The sequence below is a fragment of the Hypanus sabinus genome, unplaced genomic scaffold (genome assembly GCF_030144855.1).
Source record: "Hypanus sabinus isolate sHypSab1 unplaced genomic scaffold, sHypSab1.hap1 scaffold_384, whole genome shotgun sequence".
Classification (NCBI taxonomy): domain Eukaryota; kingdom Metazoa; phylum Chordata; class Chondrichthyes; order Myliobatiformes; family Dasyatidae; genus Hypanus; species Hypanus sabinus.
Window position 1 is genome coordinate 97460 of NW_026781274.1, and position 24317 is coordinate 121776.

Sequence of the window (24317 nt, forward strand, 5' to 3'; positions counted from 1 at the left end):
GGATGATTAACCATAAGGCAGTGCATTTAAAATTTCGCTTACTCTGAAGCACCGAACAAATGCGCAAGCGTCAGGGTTGATGACGTCCCCAAGTATCACGCATGCGCACAGTGCACAGAAGGCCTTGCAAATACCGGGTGCAGGTAAGAGCGATCCTCTACGTTTTTAAATAAACAGCGACTGAGGGACGATTCCTGTGAAATCCGGACACCCTCACCCGCAATCCCGGGACAGTCCTGCTCAATCTCCTCTCTCTCAGCCCCACGATCCGTACACGGGCCCCGGGGAGCTTCCGGCTGATGAGGGAATGGGAACCGATGGATCTCTCAGACAGAGCTGATCTCCAGCTATATAAATGCAAGGATCAGGAACTCGGAGAAAGGGAACAAAATCTTTTACATCACCAGTTGAGAAAATCACCTTTGTTCTTTCCTCAATCACAAACAAGAGAACATCTGCAGATGCTGGATTGCATCTGGATTGCTGGCAACACAAATTGCTGGATGAACTCAGCTTTAGTACACTTTTCCATAGATGCTGCCCGGCCTGCTGAATTCCTCCAGCATTTTGTGTGTGTTCTTGTTCTGGACTTTTCTACCGGTGAGAATATGTTTTGTCCCATTCTCTTTGGGTACATAATGATATCAAACACCTTTGTCCTGGGCAACAAGTAACTTTCACATCACAAATGAGACAGACTACTGCCCTTCCCTTCATATTCATTGGCTTTACCATCACTGTAAGTCACTTGGGGGAGACTTCAGGGAAAATATTTATGTAGAATACAGAAACTGGTGATACCTGTGTGCATTGTTGGTGATGAAAAATTGCTGGAGAATTTGCAAGGTGGAAGAAGTGGAGTTATATTTGGAAATCTGACTTTTTAAACATAATTTAGCAATCAAACCCCATATGGACAGTATGCAAAAGCTTTGTTGAGAAAGTCCTTCATTTCCGGTTACAAGTCTGCTACATAGGTTGTGTGAGAGTGCAGATGAACTGGACTGAACCCAGAGGAGATCAAAGTTCTTATTGACAGTGATTTGCTAGCTCATAAGATGAACACCTCTCTGTATAAAACTCACTGTGCACATATTGTCACTGGCAACAAAATGCACAGTACAAGATTTATGTGCACACTGGTTATTCCAAATTAGAGGAGATATTAGAGGGAAGGAGGGGAGACATCCAGTGTCCCTGATGCCTTCACAGACAAGATGTGCATCCAGCTGCAGCTTGTAACCCTGCACTTTAAGGTGTTGGACCTTGAGGTAGATGAATTCCACACCATCCGGCAGTTGGATGTGGTGATGGATGTGACATGAAGTGAGGTGAGTTGCACCTAAGGTGCAGGGCACAGGAAACTGTGTGAGAGTCAGGAAGGGGAATGCGGTTAAATAGTCATCATTGAATAATCTTGTGGCCATCCCCCACAACAACAGGTAGACCACTTTAGAAGGTGTTGTGGGGAGAATTAACTGGCAGAGGAAAATCAAAGGGGTGATAGGGGATTCGTTAGTTAGGGGGACAGAACAAAAGGTGACTAATATCTTAGGCTTGCTAGATGTAGCGTCGTGTGGGGGAGGGGCGATATGATTAAAATAAGTTGTAGGGGGAATGAGAGCCAGAATGACAGAACAGATAGTGCAGAGGGTGAATCGAATTGAATTGACTTTATTACATAAATACTTCATAAACATGAGAGGGAGAAAACTACATTACATCTCCTTCTAAATCTGCAATGTGTAATTTACAGTAATTTATAATAGTTTGTACATAGGACAGTCAATATAACATCGAAATGCAATTGTATCTGCATAAATTAATCAGTTTGATGACCTGGTGGAAGATGACGTCCCAGGGCCTGTTGGTCCTTTTGCTGTGATCCCGTTTCCTGGATGGTAGCAGCACGAACAGTTTGTGGTTGTGGTGAATTTGGCTCCCAATATCCTTTGGGCCCTTTTTACACACGTGTCTGTGTAAATGTATTGAATGGCAGAAAGTTCAGAACTACGGATGCGCTGGGCTGTCCACACCACTCTCTGCAGGTTCCTGTGATTAAGGGAAGTACAGTTCCCATACCAGGCAGTGATGCAGCCAGTCAGGGTGCTCTCAATTGTTTCCCTGTAGAAAATTCCTAGGATTTCGCCCCATCCGGAACTTCTTCAGCCATCTGAGGTGGAAGAGGTGCTGCTGTGCTCTTTTCACAACACAGCCGGTATGTACAGACAATCTGAGATGCCTGGTGACGTTTATGCTGAGGAACTTAAAGCTGTTCACCTTCTCAACCCCAGATCCATTGATGTCAGTATCAACCGCAGATCCAATGATATCAGCCTGTCTCCATTCCTCCTGTCATCCACAATCAGCTCCTTTGTTTTGGTGACAGTGCGGGAGAGTTTGTTTTCTTGACACCAGTCAGAATAATTGCTGGCAGAGTCAGCAATCAAATGGTTGAGCATGGTGCGATGAATGTGCTGAGCTGTGTATGTCACAATGCAAGAAGCCTCGTAAGAAAGCCAGATGAGCTCAGGACAGGGGATTGTGATATTGTAGCCATTATTGGGACTTGTTTACACCCAACAGTCTGAGGAATTTAGAGGAACAAATTTGTGGAGAAATCACAGACCATGCCAAGGAACAAAGGATAATTCAGTAAGTGATTTTAACTTTCCATATATTGACTGGGACTCCCATACTGTAAAAGGGCTAGATGGAGTAAAGTTTGTCAAATGTGCCCTTAGTACGTAGAATTCCCAACGTAGAAGTGTGCAATAAGCTGTTAGGAAATGATCCAGGGCTGCTGACAGAATTTAGTAAACATCATACCATGAGATTCAAAGTAAAGATGGAAAAATTGAGGTCTGGACCACGGGTTGAGATTCTAAATTGGAGAATGGTCAATGTTGGTGGTATCAGAAAGGATCAGACAAGTGTGGTTTGGGACAGGCTGTTTCCTGGCAACGGAGTATTTGCAAGTGGGAGGCCTTCAGAAGTGAAATTTTGAGGATATAGAGCTTGCATGTGCCAGCCAAAGTAAAAGTTGAAAGGTAACTGGTCCAGGGAACCTTGATTTTCAAGAGAAATTGAAGCCCCGGATATTTTGTTCCTCTAAAAGCCTCAGAATGTTGGGTGCTACTGAGATCCATTAATGACTACAAATCACAATTCCACACACTGAGCTCATCTGACTTTTTTGTTGTCATCTTCTGTTTGGTTCTAAAACCTTCCGAATAGTTTTTGCTCTTTTGTTTGCCCTCTGTTTGACTTTTATGTTGGCTCTGGCTTCTCATTCCAGCCACTGTTGTGTCCTCAATTTTTACAGTTCTTTGGGATATATTGATCACTCAGCTCTTGCTTGCATTTGCCCTATCTATACTCTCATGGTACTATATACTTCTAACAAGTCGTCCATCCAATGTATAATTTCTTAGTGTATGTTTGGAGCCTTTTTTAGGTGCATATGATGATGAGGGGCATTGATCGTGTGGATAATCAGAGGTTTTTTTCCCAGGGCTGAAATGGTTAACACGAGGGGGGCATAGTTTTAAGGTGCTTGGAAATGGATACCGAGGCAATGTCAGGGGTAAGGTTTTTTTTTACACAGATAGTGGTCGGTGCGTGGAATGTAAGCCAGCAGTGGTTGACAAAGCAGATACAATGGGGTCTTTTAACAACCTCTTGGATAGGTACATGGAGCATAGAAAAATAGAGGGCTGTGCGCTAGGAAAATTCTAGGCAGTTTCTAGTGTAGGTTAAATGGTCGGCACAGGACTGTGGGCCAAAGAGCCTGTAATGTGCTGTAGATATCTCTGTTCTATGTGAAGGAGCAAAGCAACTTTGGTTATTCGCCGATCCTCTATTACCACCCCCATCACTAAAGATGACTTAATTATCTCTGCTGGGGCCCCTACAATTTCTGCTCTTGCCTCCCACAGGGTCTGAGGGAGCACCTGGCCATACCCTGGAGATTTATCCTCCCTAATCTGCCTCAGGATGGGAACCACCTCCTCTGCTTTAGTGTGTACGGGGTCCACGATGTTAATGCTGCTTTTCCACACTTCCATTGACTTTGTATCCCATTTGCTGAGGAAACAGAGATGAAAGTAAATGAGGATCTCCCTCTCTGCTTTGTTTCCACACATAAGATTGCCACGCTGGTCTTCCAGAGGACCAACTTTCTCCCTTGCAATACTTTTGCTCTTAATCTATCAGTAGAATCCCTTAGGATTATCCTTCATCTTTTCTGTGAGGGCAACCTCAGAATCAGAATCAGACTTTAATCGCCAAGTACCTGTACACACACAAGGAATTTACTTCCAGCAGATGTTGCCTCTCTGCTCATAACAATAATAATGATAAATATAAATGAAAATATAGATTATACATACAGGTAGTGCAATCCAAGTAATAGTTAGCCGACAGTTAACTGGCAGTCAACTGTTCAGCAAAGTGACCGCAGTAAGGAAAAAACTTCTCCAGTGCTTATTAGTCTTAGTCCGGAGGGATCTGAGGTGCCTTCCAGACGGAAGCAGTTCAAACAGTCCGTGCGCAGGATGGAAGGAGTCCTTTATGATGTTCCCCGCCCTCTTCTTCAACCTGGAAGAGTACAGGTCCACAATAGAGGGCAGGGAGGCTCCAATGATGCGCTCGGCATCTTCTTTTAGCCATCCTGATTTATTTCTTATAGCACAGAACACTAGAGGGGAATTCTAGGCAGATTCTAGAGAAAGTTACATGGCTGTCACAACATCTTAGGCTGAATGGCCTGGAATATGCTGTAGATTTCTATGTTGAACAACCAATTAACTTCTCTTCTTTAACCTGTGCAGGATCCATGATTTTAATGCGGCTTTTCCACATTCCCATAGAATCTTTGTCCATCTCCTAATAAATAGAGATGAAAAATTATTTAAGATCTCCCCCATCTGCTTTGGTTCCACACGTGGATTGCCATTCCGGTCTTCCAGAGGACCAACTTTGTGCCTTGCAATGCTTTTGCTCTTAATCTATCTCTAGAATCGCTGAGGATTATCCTTCATCTTTTCTGTGACAGCAACCTCATGCCTTCTTTTAGCCATCCTGATTTATCTCTTATGTGTTCTCTTGCATTTCTTATACTCCATAAGAAACTGCCTGTTGATCCCTGTTATGCAATTCCATTTTGTGCTTCACCAGGGTCTCAATATCTCTTGCAAACCAAAGTTCCCTACATTTTCTATCTTTACCTTTTATTCTGGCAAGGAGATACCCGCTTTGTACTTTCAAAATTTCGCTTTGAAGGCCTCCCATTTACCAAGCACACCTTTGCCATAAAGCAGCCTGTCCCAATCCACAGTTGCCAGATCCTAGTGTTGATTCCAGGTGTGGATCCATGTCCTGAACACATCCACCTTTCCTATGCTGCTCCTTGTATTGAAATATACAGGGCTCAGCATATTCACCGCACCATGCTCAACTTTTTCATTCCTGTCTTTGAGGACTGAGCAACATCTGTCTCCACAACCTCTCCACTACCTGTTCTGTTATTCAGGCTCCCATTCCAACTTTGGTTTAACCATCCTTATCCTCACCTCCCAGCATGCAGCTCTATCAGCCCTTTGGCTTTCTGCTCCCAGATCGATAAAAAGGAGGTACAGGCAGATAGGAACAAATGGAGTACTTATGAAATACAGGAAATTCAAGTGAACACTTATGAAAGAAATAAAAGAAGGCATCAGGTTGCCCCAGCAGACAAGGTGAAGGAGAATCCTTAGGGATTCTGCAGATATGTTAGTAGCAAAAAGATTGCAAGGGAAAAAAAATTAATCGTCTGCAGGATCAGAATGATAATCCATATGAGGAGACAAAATAGATGTGGGAGATTTATTTTGCATCCGTATTGACTCAGGAGATGGACACAGAGTCTGTAGAAGTGAGGCAAAGCAGCATCAACTTCATGGACCCTGTACAGATTACAGAGGTGGAGGGGTTTGCTGTCTTCAGGTAAATTAGTGTGGATCAATCCCCAGGGCCTGACAAGTTGTTCCCTAGGATCTTGCGGAGGACAAGTGCCAAAACTGTACGGGCACAAGGACAGATATTTAAATAATCTTAAGTGGCAGGTGAGGTACTGGAGGATCGGAGGACAGCCAATATTGTTCTGCTATTCAAGGAAGGCTCTAAAAATAAACTGAGAAATTGCACATTGGTGAGCTTGACATCAGTAGTGGGAAAGGTCTTGGAATGTTATGTGCAGGAACCCGATATATAAGTATTTGGATCGATGTGGACTGATTAAGGATAAACAGCGTGCATGGTAGGTCATGTCTAACCAATCTTATAGAGTCTCTCGAGGAAGTTATCAGGGAAATGGATGAAGGCAAAGCAGCAGATGTTGTCCACATGGACTTTAGCAAGGCACTTGACAAAGTCTCATATGGGAGGTTTGTCAAGAAGGTTCGGTCACTCAGCGTTCAAGATGAGACAGTAAATTGGATGAGACACCATCTTTGGGAGAAGCCAGAGTGTGGTAGCAGATGGTTGCCTCTCTGACTGGAACCTGCGACTATTGGTTGCCACAGGGATCAGTGCTGGATCTGATGTTGTTTGTCATCTATATCAGTAATCTGGATGATAGTGTGGTTAACTGGATCATCAGATTTGTGGATGACACCCAAGATTGGTGGTGTAGTGGACAGTGAGGAAGACTATCATGGCTTGCAGTGTGATCTGGACCAGCTGGGAAAATGGTTTGAAAAAGGGAAAATGGAATTTAATGCAGACCAGTGTGAGTTATTGCACTTTAGTATGACCTACCAAGGGAGGTCTTTCACAGTTACTGGTTGGGCACGGAGGAGTGTTGTAGAAGAAAGGGACCTGGGAGTACAGGTCCTTAATTAACTGAAATTTGTATCACAGTCAGATAGAGACAGAAAAAAAGATTTCAGCCCAATGGCCTTCATGAACCAAAGTACTGACAACAATAGATGGATTTTATGTTCACTTGTAGAAGACATTGTTGAGGCCTAATTTAGAGTATTGTGTGTAGTTTTGGTCACCTGCCTACAGGAAAGCTGTAAAAGAGGTTCAGAGAGTTCAGAGAAAATTCACAATAAAGTTGCCAGGTCTGGAGGACTTGGGTTATAAGGAAAGATTGAACAGGTCCAGACTTTATTCCTTGGAATGTAGAAGATTGAGGTGAGATTTGATTGTGATAGAGAGCATAGATAGTGTAAATGCAAGCTGGCTTTCTCCACTGAGATTGGGTGGGACTACAACCAGAGGCCAAGGGTTAAGGGTGAAAGGTGAAATGTTATGTGGAACATGAGGGGAAACTTCTTCACATAGACAGTCATCTGGGTGTGGAATGAGCAGCCAGCACGACTGGTGCATGCGAGATCCATTTCAACATTTAAGAGGTTTGTCTAGGTACCTGGATGGTAAGGGTATGGGAGTGGGCAATTTAAATAGTTCGGCATAAACTAGATGGCCCAAAGTGCCTGTTTCTGTGTTGTAATTTTCAATGACTGTGACAAAAACCTGAAATAATACAAAAATTCACTCTAAATCCTTTTTAACAGATGTGCGGACCAACCATTCATCTCAGCAGGAATTTTTTATATGGTGTTAAAACTGTGGCATGTTAAGTTAATAATACATAAAAGAAAATCACAGTTGCACGTCAAGAAAGACTATATGTGAGAGACTGTTTCAGTTACTGTGGGGCCAGGCACCCATGCAGCTCAGCAGGAGGAGGTAATAATACCAATGGAGAGAGTCAAACTGAGCGAGGGTTCAAATTGGAGATGGCCAAAAGCCCCATTCTTATAGAGACAGGAAGAGCATCAGAGAATTGATGGTCATTCCAGATACCAGCACTCTGCCCAGTCAGGAGATGATATCTCTGTCCAGCTTGTTTTGAACCTCACTGTAACAGTGTGATACCAGATCAAACCTTGGCAACTCAAGTAATCTCATCTGAAATGTTGTCCTACACCCATTGATGGATTTTGCAAATCTTTTTACAGGTTAAATACAAGAAGGAATTTGTCTCCAGGAAGCTCAAACATGACATGCCAGTTTTGCTGTCTCTGTCTAGATATTTAAGAAGTGGAGCAAGGGATTCAATTGACCATTCTTCATGCTCAGAAAGTGGGGACAGATTCACTCGGTTAACTGACCAACTGGCATGTCCGTCATTTTACACAGGAGAAAGGCCATTCACCTTCTCAGACAGTGGGAATGGATTCACTCGGTCATTTCAACTGAAGGTACATTAGCAAGTTCACACTGGGCAAGGGCATTCACCTGTTCTGTGGGTGAGAAAGGATTCACTCAGTTTTCCCACCTGTGGACACACCAGTCAGTTCACACCAGGCAGAAGCTGGTCATCTGCTGAATTTCTGGGAAAGGATTCACTCAGTCTTAATGGCTCACCAGGGAGTTCACATCAGGGAGCGGCCATTCACTTGCTCAGTCTGTGGGAAGAGATTCATTAAATCATCCCACCTGCTGAGTCATCAGCGAGTTCACACTGGGGAGAAGCCGTTCACCTGCTCAGAATGTGGGAAGAGATTCTCTGAGTTATCCAACCTACAGAATCATCAGCGAGTTCACACTGGGGAGAAGCCATTCACCTGCTCAGAATGTGGGAAGGGATTCACTCAGTCATCCCACCTGCAGAGACACCAGCGAGTTCACACTGGGGAGAAGCCGTTCACCTGCTCAGACTGTGGGAAGAGCTTCACTCACTTATGCAACCTACAGAATCATCAGCCAGTTCATACTGGGGAGAGGCCATTCACCTGCTCAGAATGTGGGAAGGGATTTACTCAGTCATCCAGCCTACTGAGTCATCAGCGAGTTCACACAGGGGAGAGGCCCTTCACCTGCTCAGAATGTGGGAAGGGATTCACTCAGTCATCCCATCTGAAGGTTCATCAGCGAGTTCACACTGGGGAGAAGCCATTCATCTGCTCAGTCTGTGGAAAGGGATTCACTGATTCATCCACCCGGCAGAAACATCAGCGAGTTCACACTGGGGAGAAGTCGTTCACCTGCTCAGAATGTGGGAAGGGATTCACGGATTCATCCTGCCTACTGGTACATCAGCGAGTTCACACTAGGGAGAAGCCGTTCACCTGCTCAGAATGTGGGAAGGGATTCACTCAGTCATCCCACCTGCAGAGACATCAGCGAGTTCACACTGGGGAGAAGCCATTCAAATGCTCAGAATGTGGGAAGAGATTCACTCAATCTTCCACCCTACAGGCACACCAGCGAATTCACACTGGGGAGAAGCCATTCACTTGCTCAGTCTGTGGGAAACAATTCACTCTGTCATTCCAACTACTGAAACACCAGCGAGTTCACACAGGGGAACGGCCGTTCGCCTGCTCAAAATGTGGGAAGAGATTCGCTGGATCATCCAACCTACAGAGACATCAGCAAGTTCACACTGGGGAGAAGCCGTTCACTTGCTCAGTCTGTGGGAAAGGATTCACTCAGTCGTCCCAACTACTGGCTCACCAGTCAATTCACAATGGGGAGTGGCCATAGTTATGAATCCCCGGGTTTCGTTTGCTGTGGGCTGTCATTTTAAGAGAGAGCGAGAGAGATTAAGAAGGTGAATCAGTCCGACTTGCAGCTTGTTTACATTGCTCGCAGCTTGTTTCCTTTTAACCAAGGACACAGACAATCAGAGTCAGACGGAGACGAAGGAGGAAAAATGGAAGGATCGAAACCAGGGAACTAGAGGCCAAGGGTCACTGTTTGGAACTTTCCTATGCCCACAAGGGTGGGTTAATTATCGATTCACCATACATCGTATGTGTAGTTGTCACCGCGTTTGATCCATAGGAGTGGATCTGATTTGTGGTGTCCTATGAAGACCACAGATGTGTTAACCCTTCCCTGGGTGTGGTGTGGTAATTCACTTGAAGATGATACCGCTTGTGACAAGTCACTTTCGGTGATAAATCTTATGAGGGTTTGGAATGACGACAAATAAAATCGATAGCGACTGTTGTGTGGTTTTACCACCATGGAACCTGTGGAATTCAACATAATTGCCTTCTCTCAACATTTACCCTGGATTACAAATATCTCTCTCATCACCTGAACTTTCATACTTTGCTATCTCAAGAATCCAAGCCTTGTTTCTCCAGAGCTCAATAGTTTGGGAGTTTTATTTAAACACATATATACACATAACATTGTTAACTTTTGTTTATCTTGCATAAGTTACTATATTACAAGTAGATTCTAATAAAGATAGTTTTAACATTAAAAACAGACTCCAGGTATAGTCTATTGCTGCTGGTTCATTTCTAAAACGTTATGATTCGTAACAAAATTGGGGCCTGCATCCAGTATATGAACAGATTTGGGGGCGTATTCATTAATTATCAATTTCATCCCTTTTCATTTATTGGTGTGTGGAAAATCAGCAGCAATGGATGCTGACCAACCTCTGAGGCATTAGAGGATGCCAGAAGGATTGAGTTGTTGAGACTTGCTAGAAGGTTAAAACTTGCTAAGGTGAAATTGACAATGAGGAGGGCACAGATGCAGAGGATAATAGCTGAACATTATGTATCTGAGGGTGTGTTTATAGTAGAGGAGTTGGAGGTGTTTCCTGAAAGTAAACCTAGTGAGCTTGAGCTCCAGTACAAGTGAGAAAAATTAAACTGGAGGCTGCGGAAAGGCAGAGGCAGTTTGAGGCTAGAGAAGCAGAAAAAAACAGAGAAGAGGCAGAAAAATAGAGGGAGGAAACAGAAAGACAGAGGCTGTTTGAGCTGGAAAAGATAAAGAGGTTGCAGCAAAGGAGTCCAGCGTTTTTCTCTGGTGATAAATTTGAGGCCAGTTGGGAAGTTAAATTGGTCCCTCCATTTGACGAGGCAGAGATTGATAAATACTTTCAGCATTTTGAGAAGGTTGCTCAGAGTTTAAAGTGGCCAGAAGGGGTTTGGCTTATTCTCTTACAAAGTGTATTTAAGGGGAAGGCTCAGCAAGCCTATTCTGCTTTGACAGTTGATGAAGCAGCTGATTATGACATAGTGAAACAGGCTGTGCTCAAAGCTACGAGTTTGTCCCAGAATCATACAGGCAAAAGTTTAGAAATTTGAGGAAATCCGTGAACCAGACTTTTATGGAATTTGCTTATGAGAAGATAGTGTGTTTTGACCGCTGGTGCACATATAAAAATGTGAATGATGATTTTAACAGCTTGAAAGAGTTGGCTTTAATTGAAGAATTCAAAAGGTGCGTCCCTGATGACATAAAGAGATATTTAGAAGAAAAGGATGCTGCCACTTTGCAGGAGTCTGGGAAACAGTTGAAGGAGAAATATTCTGGTCTTACTTGTTACTATTGTAAGAAAGCTGGACATGTGATGGCTGATTGTTCAGTCCTGAAGATGAAAAAGGAAAAGGAGGCAGTCCCAAATGCCCGTGGTCAGTATGTTGAAGCACCTATAAATCCGTAGGGTCCTGAACATTCTATTGAGGCTCAGTTAAGGTCTGAGAGGTCTGACCGAGTTAAGAAGGGATTAGATCATTTTATGTCAGATGGGTTTGTATTAGTAAAGGAAGGGTCAACCCCGGTAACAGTGAACATTTTTTGAGTTACTGGGGCTTCTCAGTCACTTATATCAGACAGCGTTCTAAAGTTTGGTGATGATTCTAACATTGGTGAGGTAAATCTTATTAAAGTCATTCGGGGCGACATGGTTTCCGTGCCATTGCACAAGGTAACTTTACTGTCAGGGTTCGTTTCAGGACCTGTTAAGATCAGATTATGCTCCAGTTTACTGGTGGAAGATGTTAGTTTGCTGTTAGGGAATGACCTGTCAGATTGTAAAGTTGTTCCTGCAGTGCAGTTGACAACTAACCCAACCACTGACGAGCCACAGATGGATTTTAACATTTATCCTTCCTGCACAGGAACTCGAAGTATGGCTAAAATGTCTGCCGATGCGGGAGAGCTTACAGCAGAACAGAACCTAGACCCTGAGATTGAAGCTTTAAAAGAAACAGCCCTCTCAGATGATGAGACTTAGAAAGTGCCAGCAGGGTGTTACTTCAAGGATGGTGTGTTAATGAGGAAGTGGAGGCCACCTGCTATACCAGCGAGTGAGGAATGGGAAATTGTTCACCAAGTTATAGTTCCTTAAGTTTATAGGGCTGAAATTTTAACTTTGGCCCACAGTATACCCTTAGATGGCCATTTTGGAGTGAGTAAAACGGTAAACAGGATTACGAAATAATTCTACTGGCCTAATCTGTGGAAAGATGTTACGAGCTTTTGCAGAACCTGTCACACTTGTCAAGTTGTGGGTAAACCTAATTAGGTCACCCCAGTGCCCCACTGTGATCTATACCTGCATTCGGTGAACCCTTTTCAAAATTTATTTTGGATTGTGTTGACCCATTGCCAAAGACTAAAGCTGGCCATCAATATCTGCTAACTATTATGTGTACTGCATCCGGATTCCCAGAGGCAATACCTCTCAGAAATGTTAAAGCTAAAACTGTGGCGAAGGCTCTTACCAAGTTTTCTACATTTTCTGGTTTGCGTAAAGAAATCCAGTCTGATCAAGGACATGATTTTACATCTGGATTATTCCAGCAGGTAGTTTATGAACTGGGAGCTGAACAAATTACATCATCTGCATACCATCCAGAATCACAAGGGGCTTTAGAAAAATTTCATTCCACCCTCAAAACAATGATTATGATATTAAAATGTTGAAAATGGAAAAGACTGGGATGAAGGTATACATTTATTTTTGTTTGCAGTAAGAGAGTCGGTACAGAGATCACTGGGCTTTAGTCCATTTGAACTTGTATTTGGTCAGAGAGTGAGGGGACCTTTGACCTTGTTAAAGGAACAGTGGATTGATGGGGATGTACATGTTAACTTGTTAGACTATGTTTTGAAGTTCAGAAATAAACTACATCAAGCCTGTAGTCTATTGAGACAAAACCTAAAGATTTCTCAAAACAGGATGAAGTGTTGGTTTGATAAGCGGGCTTGCAAACGAAAATACCAGGTGGGGGATAAGGTGCTTGCCTTATCTCCAATGTTGACAAATCCACTTCAGGCGAAATTCAACAGACCGTATGAAATAGTCTCTCCAATTAATGATGTGAATTATGTTATTAAAACGCCCGACTGACGTAAACTAACACAGGTGGTACATATAAATATGAAAAAGCCTAATTTTGACAAGCAGGCACCGTCTGTGAGTGTTGTTGTCAAAACATATGAATCTGGTAACCCTGAGAATGAAACAATTGACTCATCTGAGACTTTTCACAAGTCAAACGTGGTCCCAGTTAGGCTAATGAACTCGGTTGTTCTGGAAAACATTGATAACAGGTTGGCTCATCTGCAGCCAAAGCAACAACAACAGCTGAAAGAATTAATTCTGAATTTTAAGGATTTATTTCCCAATGTTCCCAAGCAAACCGCGGTTGCAGTACATGATGTAGATATTGTTCAAGCCAAACCGATTAAACAACACCCATATTACATGAACGTAGAAAAATGTAAATTGGCTGAGCAAGTGTTGTAAGTGGGGAAACAGATTCGATATGTCTCAGAAGCAAGGACTTTGGACAGAAAATGATTTTATTTACAGAAGGCAATCGTGGGAAAACGGCAACAGAAGCAACACGCACAATTTACAGCAGTCGTGGGGAAAGTCGGTTCGGCAATAAAACACACACGGACAATTACTAACGAACGTGGGAATATCGCCTGGGCACAAAGTGCACGCGCATAACACCCGCACACACACGCAAACACACAAAGGAAAATTCTATACGATATCCGCCAGCCCTTGACCCTGTGCAGGCACAGCTCTGTGTTATTAAAGAGAGTAATCAACGCTCCCAACCCTATTCAATGCACAGCTCACTAACAATTTCTCCAGCGCCGTTCCACGGTTCTCAGCCTGGAGTGAAGCAGGGTGTCTCTCGGAGATGGCAAAGGGAAAGCACACGCGGCTCCCTTTATAGTGCTCAGGGATAGAGGGTCCAGCCCGGATGATTTACAGAGGGGCCAAAGGCTCCGTGCCAGCAGAGTTAAGTCGATTACAAAGGCCGATTGCTCGAGGCCAAGTACAAGGCTAATTAAAGGGGCCAATGGTGAGGTGTGTATTTGGCAGGTGGTGTGCCTTGACCAGGTGGTGGGTAGGTTTGTCACGTGACAGTCACGACCCCTCCAATACAGTCTACCCCTCGGATCCACGCCACTCGCCAAGCATTACATGTAACAGAGTGAGAAGGAAAGTGCTATATCTTAATGGAAGTCTTACACTTAACTATTTCTAAGGTTAACGCTGTATGTGACTGTACAGAACTAGAGAAAGACAGACGTGCTCGGAATAACATACACACAGCGATGATAACGAGAGGTAAAACGTAGAGAGAAGGCAATCACGCCGAATTCCACAGTGGTAATTAATAAACATCAGTGGTGGAAAATCCTCCGTCGAGCCGTTCCAAAGCCACACACGAATTACCACCAGAGTGATCTGTCACAGGGATGCCGCCTTCAAGGGGTTACCAGATCACACACCCAGGCAGGGGGTAACTTCGAGTGGCCCCACAGGACATTCCCAGATCCACTCCTTTGGACTATACGGAGTGACAGCCACACATCCGATGTGCACCGGATCGATGATCACCCCACCCTTGTGGGTGTAGCAGAGTTCCAAATCCCCAGCCTCGACAAGCTGGAACTGCTGCCTTTTCCAGGTTCGCTCCTCTCTCTCTCTCTTCTTCCGACTCCTGACCGTGACTGTCTGTGTCCTTGTTTTAAAGGTAAACAAGCTGCGAGTCGGTCAGTGAACAACATCATAGTCCTGCCTCACTGAAGCGCTCTGTTAAAGTGACAGTCCACAGTGAACGAAACCTGCGGGTCCGTAACAGTGCATTGATGGGCGAGGAGGGGTCAAACCTTGATTGGCAGGTGACGTGCCTTCCGACCGGGTAGTGGGCAGTGATGTCACGTGACAGTCACGACCCCTCCGATACACTGGGTTAGGCAATGTTCTCTCAAACCGTTCAGTCTCTGTGTACTCCCGACATAAAAACAATTAACCCTGTCTTTCCCTCCAGGCTTCCAAGAACGCTCGGAGACGGCTTTCCTCTCACAGCGCCAGTGCCTGGATCCCAGCTCAGAGTAGAAGAAGAAGAATGTCCTTAACTCCTGGTGGAGTCTTCGGGCGCCGTCATGACAAGCTTTTGCACCGATCTTTCTGGTGATTGCTCATGGCGTTTCTGTGGCATTCTCCAGTTTTATTTTTACGGGGTCGAGTTGCCAGCTCGACGCTCAACCCAGCACGGATGGAAAGCGTGCAAGGGAGCCGGCTGGCCTTGAACTCGGGACCCTTCGCTCCGGAGTCCGGCGCTGATGCCACGACGCCTCACAGTGCCGAGGGGCAAATTCCATCCACACAAGGTGATGGTTCGAGGACGGCATTTGCCACATTCAGGTTGCCATCGCAGGGAGCTGTATGCTACAGAGACATAGAGGCGATCTATTCGGGAATCTCTCCCTCTAGACCTTCTGGAGAAGGCTCCAGATTCAGGAAGTAGATACCGCCAGGCGTCCACCAAGTCAAAGGAGCCGATTAACTCCTTCAGCTTCTTTGCCGATGCTGTGTCGCGCTGGAGACTGCAGAGGTTCCCCACCTCGAAGGTACATTTGAAGTCCCCAACCCCAGGATCGATGGAGCTCAGTAGAGTGGACTGCTGACGGAATAGGGAATAGGTGCGTCAGCATCACCCCGCCCCTCAAGGCAGACACGTTGTTGAAATGCAGAGGTACAGCAGCCAGGCGCACGGCCAGATGGAGCAGGCGGCCGGGCTCGACATCTCGAGCTTTAACCATTTCCGGCTGGAAGGTCGAGGACAACAGGATCGTCACCCCGCTAGAGATGGAGCTGAGGAAGCTCATGTAGACCCCTCCTTGCTACTCCAGTAGCCAAGCGGACTCGACCCCCGGGATGGTATGGGTTCCCTACAGGAAATTCACCGCGTATCTCCCATCCCTGAAGACTGCGAAATTGTTTTCTCTGCGGAGAGAACCATTGCTACCATTGACATTTAGACCAGCTACAGTGAGCTTCATGTTGGGAGTTTACTAGGCCTCAGCAACAATACCCTTCCCGGTGAGAGCGGAGTCGCCCTCAACCACACTATCCTGAGAAGAAGCAAGAATGATCTTTGCTTTCCGGGCCCGAGTGGTGCCAACGTCACCCTGTGACCCACCGTCTCCCGAAGGAGCGAGGCTGCTTCCCACTGTGATGTCCCTCACCAGGTCATCCAGAAAGGATTTCAGCTGCCGTCTGTCATTTCCCCGACACAGCATTCCTCTTCCCCTTCCCCTTCCGTCCGAGGATGACACGCAGAGATTTCACCAGCCTCGGCATGCTAGACCAACGAAGCGAGGCTAGTTTAGGCCGGTGCTTTGCACCCACAGAGGTGAGAATGAACTCTCTGATTAGCTCTACAGGTATCAACAGGGATTTCTCAGCAGGGGTGAGGATGTCCATTGTCTCACTATCAAAGGAGTCTGCCTCCAACCCCTCACTGCAGACAGATTCCCCATCTTCCTCCTCGTGTGTTCTGGAAGGTAGCTGCACTTGTAACCCAGACTGCGCAGCGGGTACCTCACTCTAACCTTCCCGCTCCCCCGTCGCGTGAGTCTTATCCACAGTTACAACAATGGAGGGATAATCCCCAATAACTCACTGCGAGCCATAATTTCATGGCGCCGGCCTGCAGGGTATATCACCCTCTCCAGGAGGCAGGTACGAGGTGGACTCCAGCAACGGAGGTCCTAGGGATCCACTGGCAGCCTGCTGAGAGTGAGAGAGCCTGGTCTCTCTGTTTACATTATTCAATACCTTTGCTTACTACTAACTGCTAAGTTCTGGGTGCAGGGCTCCAGGACAGTGTGGAATGAGCTTTATCCTGTGGGTTGGAGTGGAGGGAGATTCTCTTAATATCTGACCCTGTGACAGTCTGATGAGACTCTGTGGAGGGAGCTCTATAAGAAGGTCTGACTCTTTGTGCGTGTGATGAAACGGTGTGGAGCGTGCTTCACTCTGTGTCTGATCCGGGGAGTGGAGGTTGTTGCGATGTGGAAGGAGATTCCCTCCGTGTATAATCGGGGGACTGTGTGGTGGGATGATCTGAAGGGAGCTACAGTCTCTGTCTGACCCCGTGACTGTTAAAGGGAGTTAAAGGGAGCTTCATGCTGTGTCTGATCCGTAGACTCTGTGATGGGATGGTGTGGATGGAGCTTCACTCTGCGTCTCATCCGGGGAGTGTGTAATGGGACTGTGTTGAGGAAGCTTCAGTCTGTTACTGATTCCGGGACTGTGTGATGGGATGGTGCGGAGGGAGCTTCACTCAGTATCTGACAGGAATTTTGTAAGGGGCTGAATCGGAGTTATAATTTCTCAGTCTGACTCTGGGAGAGTATCATGTGACGGTGTGGAGGGAATTCTCTGTGTCTGACCCTGTGAGTGTGTGATCCGACAGTGTGGTGGGAGCTGCACGTTGAGTCTGAAGTGGGTGATGGGACGGGTTTAAGGGGAACCTCACTCTGGGTACAGGCGTGGGTGCGTGTGTTGGGACGGCGTGGAGGGAGCTTCATTCTGTGTCTGACCCATGAGAGTTAGTGATGGAAATGTGCAGACGGAACTTCACTGTGTGTTTGACATTGGGAGCGTGTGATGGGACGGTGTGGAGGCAGATTCACTCTGTGTCTGATCCCGAGTGTGTGTAATCGGACTGTGTGGAGGGATCTTTATCCTGTGTCTGATCCAGGGAGTGTGAGGTAGGGTGGTGTGGAGTGATTCTCTCAATACTTGACCCCGTGACTGTGTGATGAGACGGTGTTGAGGGAATTTCACTCTGTGTCTGACGCTGATACTTAGAGATGGAAGAGTGTGGTAGGAGCTTCACTCTGTGTCTGATCCAGAGAGAGTTTGATGGGACGGTGCGGAGGGAGCTAAACATTGTGTCTCATCCGGGGACTGGAGATAGGGTGCTGTGGAAGGATATTCTCTCCATGTATAATCGGGGGACTCTGTGATGTAATGGTGTGGAGTGAGCTACAGTCTATGTCTGACACAGGAAGATTGTAATGGGTCCGGCTGGAGTGAGATCCGGTCAATGTCTGACCCTGTGACAGTGTGATGTGACGTTGTGGAAGGAGGCTCCCTCTGTGTCTGACCCTGTGACAGTGTGATGTGACGTTGTGGAAGGAGGCTCGCTCTGTGTCTGACCCTGTGACTGTGTGATCCGACAGGACAGAGGGATATTCACTCTGTGTCTCATCCGGGAAATGTGTGAAGGGACTGCGTCGAGAGAGCTTCACTCGGTTTCTGACCAGGGAGTGTGTGATGTGATGGTGCAGAGGGAGCTTCTGTGTTTTAACCCTCGGAGCGTGTGACGGTACATGGCGGAGGAAGCTGCACTCTGTTTCTGACCTCGGGAACGTTTGATTGCTCTTTGTGGAGAGTGTTTTGGTCTGTATCAGGAATGATTGATGGAAGATATGGAGGGAGCTGCACCCTGTGTCTGATCTAGGGATGGGCGGTGTGGTGGGAGATTCTCTCAAAGTCTGACACTGTCACTGTGTGATGTAACGTTTTGGAGGGAGCGTCACTCTGTGTCTGACGCAGGACTTTTGTCACGATACAGCCTGGAGAGGGATTTTCCCAGTGTCTGATCCTGGGAGTGTAACATGGAAAGGTGTGGAGGGAATTCTCTGTGTCTGTGCCTCTAAGTGTGATGACAGCATGTGGAAGGAGATTCATTTTGTGTCTAATCCAGGGATTCTGAAATGGGACGGACTTGACGGAGATTCACTCTACGTCTGAGCTGGGGTGCGTGTGATGGGACGGTGTGGAGGGAGCTTCACTCTCGCTCAGATCCGGGGAGTGTGAGGTAAGGTGTTGCGATGGGAGATTCACTCTTCTCAGCCAGTGAGTGTGTGATGTGATGATGAGGAGGGATCTTCACTCTGTGTTTGATTCAGGAATATTGCAATTCAACATCCCGGAGTGAGATTGATGGGACGAGGCAGACAGAGCTGCAGTCTGAGTCTGACACCCCATGTTGATTGCTTCTGTTCCATTCTCTATTTTGTGACCTTTGTGGACACAGGTCAGATATTATACAGTATATGAGCTTCCAAGCTCTTTTATCATTTTTGTCCGTGAGAGCAAGGAGAGCGCGCAGGAAAGTGGGGGCCAAGATAGTGCACGTATCTGGAGTGCGAGGAGGCGGTGGTCAGCCTGGATGGTGATGGGGAGTGCGGATATCCTGGGGAGCAGACACCATCAGACTGATGTCCCTCAGCCTGGAGCTGAGACGCTGCTGTACCAGTGTGAGGAGCTCAGACCTGTTATTACTGCAGTTCACTGGGTGCGGGGGCGAGGGGTGCGACCAGCAACCCCAGGTCACTGTTTCTCCTCCAATGAGACTCAAGTCCGACTGCAAGACAGGAAGTTACAGCGGTTTATTGATTCCATTATGACAAATGTAAATTAAACAATGTGTGAGCTGCTGATGTGCGGGAATAAATAAGCTGCTCCCGACTCACTCACAGTCACTGACTGGCGACAACGATTGATCGGTTGAATGATCAGTCCCGTTTCTCACCGTCATCCTGCATCGGGGAACCGATGATTATAAAATCACACTTCAGAGCTGAGTCCGAGATCGCTGTAGATTCAGTCACTGCCAAGGTATTTTGCAATTTGAAATCATCCCGCAGGCGGGGATGTTCACACATTCAGATGTTCACACGAACGCTGTCAGTCCAGGTCTGGGTACTTGCAGAGATCTCAGTTTCTTCTCCCCGGTCTCACTGAACCGGTTCCTCACTAGCCTGAAACAGATGGAAGATTAAAGAAGAAATAAACAGATTGCACAACAGTGGCAGTAAAATATCACCATAGTATCCGCTGATATTTTATCACTTTGAACATTAACACACTCACTCAATCCATGTTAGACTCGGGAGTGTCAGTACGAGGCGGCGGAGAGCGGGGACACATCGGTCTGTAAGATAGTTCAATCCCAGGTTCAGCTCCGTCAGTGATGGTTTAGAACTAAGAGCGGAGACGAGATCCTCTGCACCAGAATCAGTGAGACCGACATTGCTCAGCCTGGAGAAGAGATCTAGTGAGTGTGAAGGACAAAGAGAGACAGCAGACGGTACAAATCCCCAGTGTTTATTAATAACACAATTACTGATCACATTAATGTTCAGTGTCAGACACCCAGTTACTGTAAACACAATCTCCCACTGTCTGGTACTTACCGCAGTTTCTGTATTTTACACTCTGACTTCCTCAGAGCCACAGACACCAGTTTCACTCCTGAATCTCCCAGTTTATTATCACTCAGGCTCAGCCCCGTCAGTGGTGGGTTTGTACTGAGAGCGGAGGCGAGATCCGCGGCACCGGAATCTGTGAGACCGACACCCCTCAGCCTGGAGATGAGAGAGAGTGAGGGTGAAGGACACAGAGAGACAGGAGACGGTACAAATCCCCAGTGTTTATCAGTAACACAATTACTGATATTTCTTCAGCACGACTGGGCAGGTCGGCCAGTGAGAACAGCGAGAAGAGTTTAAAAGGAAGACAGATTTACAGAGCGAGCGTCAGAGGAACTGAAGCACACAATCGGGAGAGGAGAACCACCATAGATTTTGGGTATCTCTTGGTGAGCACATTCACGCAGGTGTAAAGCTGGGACAGTCTGCCGACGGTCTCTTGTCCCTCAACGGGAAGAGGGTGTGAATCTCTGACCTACCTGCTGCAGTCAGTGTCGGTCTGGGTATCAGTAACAGTGAGAAGGAACATTGTCAATGGACGTGTCACAGGCAGCGAGAAACACGGCGATTCCTGTGATTTACTACCATTAAACCAATGACCGTCATTCACTGATCTAATGAAGTCTCCAACATCCCTTCACAAGGAACCAGAACCCTCCCGTCCTCTGGGAATTACTGACTAATCCCCTGGGCATTTGTCAGAATTCTTCACAATCTCATTTACTACAGTTTTACACCAATTCCTTAACATTGAAACAACACAATGGAACAGTTTCACAGTTCAGAGTGAGATGTAGAACGAATTAAGTTACCTCAACTCCTGGCACTTGTGCAGCCCGCGTCCCAGCCGCTGGATTCCTTCACACTGAATGTGGCAGTTCCCCAGGTCGAGGTGTTTTATTGTATCACAGAGTCTGATGGCATGAGACAGGAAAGCGCAGTCAATCGGGGTCAGTGTCATTCCACTGAATGAAAGTATTTCCACAGATCCCAGTGCGGCCTGAGCCAGTACACGATTCTGAGACTCAAGCAGGTAGTGCAATGTTTTCAGGAGGCTCCTTTTACCAGCTTCACTCCATGTGTTTCCAATCTGGCGTTTAACCTCCTCCTTCACCCAGTCAATCACCCGGCAGGTTGTTTCATGAGGAAATGGACCCAGAAATTCCTCCAGGCCCCGAGCTGTCATTGGTGAGGAGAGACCAGCAACAAAACGGAGAAATGCCTCAAATCGCCCATCTGTCGTGTTGTGGGCTTCAGTGAGGAATTTCAGGATATCCCCGGGATGTGGATTCAGGAATTGTGCGAGTGCAGCTACAAACTCTTGGATGGTGAGGTGTGGGAATGTGTACACCACGCTCCGGGCAGAATCCTCTCTCTCCAAAAGCTCCATCAGGAAACCGGACAGGAATTGGGAAGGCTGCAGATCGAACTTGATCAAATCTCCATCTGTAAACACAATCTTCTTCTCGGACACTCCTCTGCAGGCCATCTGACCAACCCTGAGTAACACATCACGGGGTCTCTCAAAGTCATGGCCGTGGTTTTTCAGGATGTTGTAAATATAGTAGGAGTACAGTTGGGTGATGGTCTTGGGAACTCGCTGTGGGTCCCTGACTCTTTGTGTGAAGAAGGGACCCAGTCCCAGAGCGAGGATCCAGCAGTAGGAGGGGTTGTAGCTCATGGTGTACAGGATCTCGTTCTCCTTCACGTGTTTGAAAACAGCTGCTGCCACCGTCTGATCTTCAAAATGCCTGAAAAAATATTATTTCCTTTCTTCACCAACAAATCCCAGGATTTCAGCCCAGGCATTGATCTCTGCCTTTTCCAATAAATGTAATGATGTCGGGCGGGTGGTCACCAGCACTGAACACCCTGGGATCAGCTTGCCCTGGATTAAACTGTACACAATGTCAGACACCTTGCACTTGAATTCAGGATCTGTGCATGTGGACGGATGTTCTGTGTCTCTCCGACTGTCAGCAAAGTCAATTCTGTCATTGAATTCATCCAAACCATCGAATATAAACAGCAATCCCTCTGGGTTCTTCCAGACCTCTCTCAGGATGTTCCCAAAGTAAGGATACTGATCCAGAATCAGTTCCCTCAGGTTTACTCTGCAGTTAATGGAGTTTAAATTCCGGAATTTGAAACTGAAGACAAACTGGAATTGTTGGTATATTTCCCCGCGGCCCAGTCATAAACAGTCTTTTGTACCATTGTTGTTTTCCCGATCCCTGAGACTCCGGCCACTGCTGCCGAACTCCCCGATTTGGATTTACTCCGGGAAAAGCTGCTCTGGAACAACTGATCAGTCCGGATGTTTTCCAGCTCTCCGCGGAGATGTTTCTGTCTCCACTCCTCGTGGTCTCTGCCTCTTGCCAGCAGCTCATGTTCCACCAGTCTCCGATCTCGAACAGTAGAAATGACCGTGAGCTCAGCGTATCGATCAACCAGCTGGAAAACCTTCACCTTCTCCCTCATCAGGATCGTGTTCACTCTCAGTGTTTCAGTTTGTGCCCGCAGAGTCTCCTTGTGTTTCTGTTGTACATCTTCCATGGAAACAGACAGTGGACAAACTGTTAGATGCCTCAACTCAGAACTCAGTATTTAAGCACACAGGAGTTAGCTCAAAGCTATTGCATTAAAGGACTCATGAATGGATGTTCGTGCAGCAAAGTAGATTTGATTAACAGACCCCTGACTGGACAGAGAGTTCTGGTCTAGATAAGCACCAGATCATCACATTTCCACAATAACTGTGCTGTGAAGTTGAGTATTTCCCTGGTAGTTCTCCTTACGCCGCATCAACACATTGAAAGCCAAGTGCCGATGTGGTGGATGGAGATAGAGAAGAGGGTAGTGGATATTTGGCAAAGGAGCAGGTCAGGGAATCACACCGTCACAGATTCAAAATAACAGGAATTACCTTTGTTGATCAGCATGTGCGCTGTGCATGGGTAATTGGGGGAGAAAATGTCAACGTCTTATTTAGGGAGATTGAGACAGTCAGCATTTTCACACACAATGCAGACAGTCCTCCCCCCTTTCATCAGCACAGATGCTGCCCGTGTCTCAAAAACAATATGTGTTCCAAACGCACAACAGATTCAAGATAGACAAGTGTAAAGGAACAGGAAATAATTGTTATCCCGGATATGGTACAACACAAAAAGTTAATGAGCGCAATGGAAAACACAATAAAAATAAATAAATACACACGATACAGGAGTCACTCTGACGACAGGTGCTTCTGACAGAAAATTTTTAAATCGTGCTGGTGGGGGGATAGGGGTTGTTAGTTGTGGAGGGATGTCTTAATCATTGGAGGTGTTGATCAGTTTTACTGCTTGAGGAAAGTAACTGATTTTGAGTCTGGTAGACCTGCTGTGGATGCTACGTAGCTTTCTCCCTCATGGGAGAGGGGCAAACAGCCCACAGGCAGGATAGGTGGACTTCTTCCTCCCTCATGAGAGGGGGGAACAATCCACAGGCAGGATAGGTGGAATCCTTCCTACCTCATGGGAGAGGGGCAAACAGCCCATAGGCTGGATAGGGGGGATCCTTCCTGATGTTGCTGGCCCTTTTGCGGAGCCTTTCTGCATATACGTCCCTGATGGATGGTCGGCTGGGCACGCCGGTGACGCGCTGGGTAATTTTGACTACCCGCTGTCGGGCGTTCCAGACCGCCACAGTTATACAGCATGTTGACCTGCCCTCCGCAGCACAGCTATAAAAGGACTGGAGTGTAGATGTGAGTACAGGTCAGACAACGTCTGTGGAAAGGAGAGAAAGGGGAGATGCTACTGTTCCATGACTTTAAATACGTTTTAAAGCCATGCTGAATACAGGTCGGGTGGTGCAGACGAGAGCAGAGACCGAGGAATTTCGGTAAAGGGGTGGTACAGGATTTCAGCTGTCACAGGACCTGCATAGAACACAGAACAGTACTGGAATAGGCCCTTCGGTCC

The 24317-nt window shown here is 46.4% G+C and overlaps 1 protein-coding gene across 5 annotated transcripts; it reads left to right on the top strand.

Moving 5' to 3' along the window:
* Positions 1-104: 104 nt before the first annotated feature.
* LOC132388704 (zinc finger protein 235-like) lies at positions 105-15549 on the top strand. Of its 5 annotated transcripts, none has more exons than XM_059961076.1 (2): positions 105-143; positions 8010-10359. In XM_059961076.1, the coding sequence occupies exon 2, from the start codon at positions 8410-8412 to the stop codon at positions 9538-9540; it is 1131 nt and encodes a 376-aa protein (XP_059817059.1). In that variant the 5' UTR covers positions 105-143; positions 8010-8409; the 3' UTR covers positions 9541-10359. The 5 variants fall into 5 exon arrangements, 4 of the variants coding, with proteins under 4 accessions (XP_059817059.1, XP_059817056.1, XP_059817060.1 ...); XR_009510317.1 differs by lacking the exons at positions 105-143; positions 8010-10359 and adding exons at positions 565-600; positions 15108-15549; XM_059961073.1 differs by lacking the exon at positions 105-143 and adding an exon at positions 583-600 and having other exon boundaries at positions 7563-10359.
* The last annotated feature ends 8768 nt before the right edge of the window (positions 15550-24317 follow it).